Raw genomic sequence first — 6,841 nt, forward strand, 5'->3', positions numbered from 1 at the left:
AACTTTCCTTTCTTTTAAGGTCAATGTCATTCCCAAGCACTTGTATTTAAGCAGCACTACCTCATCAAATAAGGTATATGTTTCCTTGTTTGCATTATCAAGAGAAGGCACCTAATGTGTCCCCAAAGGCTCAAAGCCTATGATGTAAGGCACCTCTTCATATATCCTCAAATTATTCAAAATACGTGGACCATACCTAACAACCAGGTAACGATTTTGCTCTAAAAACCAGGCATTTTAATGTGTCCCCCGCTCCACAACAATACCTTTGAACATAGCAATCCGCCACTCGTCTTGGGAGGTTTCGGCACTTTGTCGGATTATCCCTGCATTCAATAACTTTGTAGACAGTATCGCTCGTACAAGTCTACGTCTCGCCTTACAATACATGCAATTCTTTTTTGCCTGATTAACCACTTATTTCAGTGCGATAAACAATGTTCATTACGGTTCTGAGGAATATTTTAACGTGGTAAGTAAACGATCACCTGCATAAATTGTTTACTATAAAAATACTTCAGAGTACTTTGCCAAGGTCAGTAAATTAACTTTGTATTTTTAATAGAGTAATTCTGTATTGTGTATAATATGGTAGTACCAGAAGTAAACAATTAAAAATAAGAAAAATAGAAGGCAACGTAACAATTTAGGTATTGATATAAGTTATGCTTATGCCTATGATAATGAAATAGCCATTATCTCATTAACACGTGATACTAAAGGCACTAATGGTGAGAAGCTTGTGCCCAAAAGCCAAAAGTTAAGAGTGGTAATTTAATTAATAAATCATTTTCTAAAGATCCTAGCGAATAGTAGATATTAATTATGATTTGTACAACAACTACATTCACATACATCACGTCTATTTCAAATTTCAAATGCACAGTGACAATAAAATCAACTTTAATAATGCCACACGCGAACGCAACATCATTACTTCTCAAATAAAGCGTCCATTCGCTCTTCTTACGAATTTCTTTGATCGCCACTAGAAAGTATTCGTGTAACACGAGCTTAATTATCAATTGAAAATCTCGTAATGATTCAAGTGTGGATCCTCGGTAGCACAAAGCTGGTCTTCAAAGCGTCGGCCCGTTTGATACGGAACCGCAGCGGTCAATGTAAACGGTTTCTTTTAAGTATTGCCAATTCAATTGAAGGATTTGAGGTGTTAAATGAAAAGCAATCAGGGTTTCGTATATTTTGCATTGAACAATGACAACGGTAAAGATGAAGTATTTTAAATATGGCTGGAGATATGTTTGGATGTTTTCAAATAGAAGCGACAGGTTTGCGCGTAAGGTGCTGCGTGAATTAATTATGGACTGAGAAATTATAAAAAATGACTAGGTTCTACGTTCTATATTGTTCAGTATAGCAATTTAAGGAAACTCAGTTATTAAATATAATAATAGGTAATTGTGATAAAAAAAACAGGAAAATGAAAGCTAAAACTAAGTGAATGAAGTGAACGAAAAAGCTTTTCTTTCAGGTAAAACATGGGTAAATCCGAATCACTATAATTTATTCGGAAATCGTAATTACACATACCTAAAGTGATTTATTCAACATTCCTGGGATTCGTCAAGACCGTACGTAGATTGGAGCGGTGCTCCTGACAGCGGGAGTTGAACCTCAGACCTCACTGTCACTGCATCACCAGTACTGATGGCAAAACAATTTCAAATCAATTTAGTTTATATTTACTTTTGCTTTATTTATACTGTATATGGTTGGGAAACTTTTAGGAGTTTTAATTTAACGAAAGCGCAATTTAAAATTAATTTAACTACACTTCTACAAAAATCTTCTGGAATTTCAAAACTAATGGACAAGAAGATTACTTTGTAATATAATACAATTATATTATAGCGTTTATTTATTTAAAATAAATTGAGATGCATAATTATTAATTTATTTTTCGGCATTACACCACCTGCACACGTATTAAAATAAAAGAATATTTGGGTATTTACCTCTGAGTGCATTGCGTACGTAAAGGCAAATTTATTTTGATTAGTTTTTCAGTTAACAACCTTTCGTATTACATTCAGATCTAGGCAAGAAATCAGTTCGATAGCAAGTTACTTAAACACCTCCGGGACCTTCATCATATTCTATATTCATAATTAATACTTAACAAAATAAACTCATGGCTTGTTCTGCTGACGGTACATGCGCACACGCATGGGAACAGGAGCTTGCCGCGCGCAGCGTGACGCCAATCTGTTGGGATCATCTGGCTGTCTGTCGCTGCAACGAAAAACAAACGTTATCAACGTTGCCTGTTAACTTAACTATATAAATATCTGATTGAAATGTCTTACGTTTAATGCATATTAGAATCTATAAAAATGGGTTGTTTATTGTGTGTGTAATAGTTTGTACAACTGTCCAAAAATGGGGTAATGTTATGTTTAATTAAATGTAAGAATACCACATACCTGAACACCTTAATATATAGCCATAAATATATACATTTTATGATTTCAATTACCTACTTACTACAATCGTGCGTTCAGGTAAAACAAATAAATATATGAGCTGGTTATTTAACTGGAGGTACCTATCTTTTTACTATGGTATAAAGGCACATTTAAAATGTATCTAATCAATAAATTAAAACAATCTAAGTTACAGTGCGTTTATTTATTTCATCATAATTTTAAAGAATCAATGCAATAAACATCATCTCAGTTCCCAGTCTTATTCAACTCGCCCTTATCTTTCAACTTCTTTTTCATCTTCTCGATTTGTTCCTTCTGTTTATTGAAAAAGTACAGTTCCTCTTGCGCAGCTCCGTACTCCCCGAGACCTCCTCCGGATTCCCTCACAGATCCCCCCGCACCACCCCCCTTACCAGCCCCTCTCCCAGGGGAACCACTGGGACTACAGAAATTTACGTGTGACACATAAAATATCCCATTTTGTACCTTTGCTCTATGGACAAAACGGGAAAACATCACGTGAAATATTTTTGTGTTTTTCTAATTAGGTATAATGATTATATTGACTTTGACGTTTGTGTTGTGATATTTTTGAATTTGTCAGATTTTTAAAGAAATCTTTATGCTCGTTTACACACACTGATATTTTTGCAAAGAGTTTATTAGGCCATTACAATCGATCGATTCGACATTTATTTTCAAACCTAATATTGATGATCTAATCATCTAAGAAGATATGTTTATTAGATACAAAATACATACCTTTAAACAAATGTGTTTAAATTTTAAATCTATCACGCTATATTATGTAGGTATTAGATACCTACGTATGTTGTTACTACCTTAGGTTACTTATAAAATTTGTCCGTTCTTGGACACTTATTAAATAAATATATATTGTATTTAATATTAATTTCACTTGTAAAATTGAATTTAAATTTTAATTGTGTAAAAAATAATTCTTTTCGTCTTAATTGCTCTTTCATGGATGAAACTTAATTTGAGGCGCTAATTTCAGTAACATAATAATTAAAATATTTACGCTAATTATTTCATATTTTGCGTATATATACCGGGACTAAAATCGTTTTTACGTGGGTAATGATTCCGTCTTTGTAAGATGGATCTCAAAACAGTGAGTATTATTTCCTAGCATTCAAATTCGTTTAAAATAAATCAGTGCCTAAAATTTGCCCTTACATAGGTTACATAGGTGTTTAATAATGTTAGTTTTTAATTTTTATAGACGTTTCATTTTCATTACTTTTCAATTTTCATGAATTTAGATAGTACTTCTAATACAATTAAAGTCGATTTCAAAATAAAATAGGAAAACGCAGCATCTTAAAAACGGGGCACGAGACCGTTTCGTTTAGTATTTAACATAGACTATATGTGTGTGATGTTTTATAAATATAAAAAAAAAAACATTTAAAAGTGGTTGAGTGATTAAATGAACATAGTGGCAACTTACATTCGATAAAATTTAATTAAAATCCCTCTTTTCAGATATCATTATTCCTTACCTTAATCGCTTTGGCACAGTGTGATAAGTAAGTAAATTTCTTTTAAATATATATTTATTTTTATGGCATTGTTTGAAATTGGAAAAACTGAAGAATATGAAGAATTATTTGTACCACTTAAATAAGTCCTAAATGAACAATAGTTACATCCTACAGATATATTTTCGTTTTCCGTTTTAATATCTCTTTTACATCATTTTAAATATATTTTTACATTTGTAAGATTTAAATTTTCAAATATGATTTAAAATAAGGAAACTTGTTAACTAAAGAAACTACATTTAGTAATTATTTTACTAATGTTGTTTTAGTAAAGCAGCAGATGATGTCATAGGACATGATAGCGAACTAGTTGATATTAGCAACGAGGATGCTTCAAAAGAAGGTCGAGCTGCTGCAGGTGACAATGACGAAGAGAATCTCACTAACGAACGCGCTGCAGATGACGTTACCAACGAAGATGTGACCAGTGAACGTAAAGCTGAAGACGCCGTCTCTGAAGAGAGGGTTGCTGCAGAGGATTCCACAAAAGAGGCAGCTAGTAGGGAGGGCGTCACACAAGAGGACGATACAGAAGAAACCTCACCAAACAGAAGATTCTTCCATCTTTTACCAAGAAAAAAGTGCCCATGCTTCCCAGGAAACCCTAATGGTAAACCAATTTCACACTACCTTCTTCCAAGCCCTGGTACAAAGTATGAAAGATTAGTCGTATACTTCTACAAAAATACCGCAACAAACGAGGTTAAAATCTACGTTCCAAATGCAGCGAGACAAATTGTTTTCCCAGATATTATCTACGACAGGGGTGATGTACTTAACACATTGAATGAAAATGTCATCGAAATTATAACTAAACATTTCGGTGTCACAATCAATTCTTGGTTATCTCACGCGAATAGACCGCACAAACCAGAACTTAATTTAGAGATCGTAGGAAATCTAAATAAAAAGAAACTACATGCAATCTTTCTCTACTTGAAAAGATATAAGGAAGCAAGGCAAGTACTTAGTTCATTGACAGGTTCAACTATCATAGAAAAACTCATACAACTGAAGAAATTGTATCCAAATATATACAAAGGTTTGATTGCAAAAATAACAAAATTCTACCCAAAATGGCTAATTAGTGGCCAAGTGAAAAAATATAAACCAGGACGATTAATAAACTTCCCATATGATATAAATCTAATTCTAGGGTTGATTGGTAAACAGGTAAACGAAATAATTGTTTATAGACCTCCAAACATCGATGTTAGTCTGAATTATCCTGTAATTACCACTGATGTTTCCTACGATAAATGGTTAAACATATTTATCGGTTATTTGAATAGCCAGCTACAATTTGCTTCGAAAGCAATTGATAGTACTGCACTAAAAACACTTGTATTAAAAATACTTAACAAGATTGGATTCACTATATCCCAAAATGGCTTTCTCCTCGATACCGCTGGAAATATTATTAATTGGGCGAATATAGTATTACGTCCGATATTAATAGGTGAATCTGTTTTAATAGACAATGTTATTAATAATGGGTTATTCAAAATACCAATGAATATAGTATTTATAGAAGTTTTACTGATATCTGGACGGCAATCCAAGGTCCTCGGCTTAATTCCGATTGGTGAAATTTTTGTTGGCAGTAGACAGGTTGAAGTGTCCACGGTCGTAGAAATTATAGAGACAACAGTTACCTGTGAAGGCGGTAAATGTATTAAAGTGAAAAAGTGTAAAAACCTTAAAGGTGAGGAAATAAAGTGTCAGAATACGGGCAATTCAGATATCACAATCCAACCAAGAAAAACAATACGAATTTCACCTAGATCAATAGATGAGCGTAGTGGTTCACTTTATCATAAGTGCAAGAAGAATCAGCCATGTCCTTTATTAGACAATGGGCTGTTTAACAATAACAATGGTTTATACATCATCGAAAGAGATCAAAATGATGGAATTATACACCCAATACCAATAACTTTTAAACTTCGTCAGGGTAGGTTCCCTGATGACGATACATATCGCGGCAGATCTGGTTATAACAACGTTGTTTATCTGCAAAGGAGTGCACCTGCCAATGGGATAATACCTGGTGTGGTTGCTAAACAAGGTAATCCCGTTTATGTGGAAGACAGTGATGAAGTACCAGGTATAAGGATTGTGGGAGGTGGACCAGCTACTAGCAGCGGTACGCCAGTCAGTAGTAAAGGGAGGTCTGGCATTCCTGAAGTAACAGCGGAAGAATAAAGATTTTAAGGTTATCGTTCTTTTGAATGACCACGGCTTGTTAACGGACTTGATTACATTTAGTTATTAATAAAGATTAAAGAGCTGCAATGGTACACTTGTTTTTTTTATTTATTTTAATTTCACTCCTGAAATTGCAATTAAGCATTTAAAAGTTCGAATTAAAGAACAAAACTATTTACGTAAGTATAGTTAAGTACTTACCTGTTTTCAGAAATACAAATAAAATCTAACATCCATACATTTCTGTAGGTAATAATAGCTCAATGCATCCATATGAATAGGTAATTTGAACATGATGCATAGACATAGAGTACTTGAATTGATGGCATTTAGTACTACATATTTGTTTCTTCTGACTTCAGCAAAGACTTCAATTGATTCAACCTTACATATTTTGACTTTATTTACCTTGAACATTTTATCATTCATACCTACTTCTCACTCACTACAGACCTCACTATACACTCATATACACAAACCCACATACACACACACAGAAACAACAACCACCTATTTTTTATTTTATTTTTTAGTTATTTTGTTTTTTAGTACTATTTTTACTGTCTGTATTTTTTTGTCTTATTCACAAGCTTGCTGCAGATCCATAAGGCTGCTACA

The 6,841-nt window shown here is 33.3% G+C and overlaps 1 protein-coding gene across 1 annotated transcript; it reads left to right on the forward strand.

Moving 5' to 3' along the window:
• Nucleotides 1-3,567: 3,567 nt before the first annotated feature.
• LOC149897199 (uncharacterized) lies at nt 3,568-6,290 on the forward strand. The gene is made up of 3 exons (XM_090116559.1): nt 3,568-3,582; nt 3,957-4,000; nt 4,285-6,290. Exons 1-3 carry the CDS (start codon nt 3,568-3,570, stop codon nt 6,218-6,220), a joined length of 1,995 nt encoding a protein of 664 aa, XP_089972685.1. The 3' UTR covers nt 6,221-6,290.
• Nucleotides 6,291-6,841: the final 551 nt, after the last annotated feature.

Source organism: Colias eurytheme, chromosome 26 (assembly GCF_061535395.1).
Source record: "Colias eurytheme isolate Ceu_HAF_F1 chromosome 26, ilColEury1 Martin Lab GWU primary, whole genome shotgun sequence".
Classification (NCBI taxonomy): domain Eukaryota; kingdom Metazoa; phylum Arthropoda; class Insecta; order Lepidoptera; family Pieridae; genus Colias; species Colias eurytheme.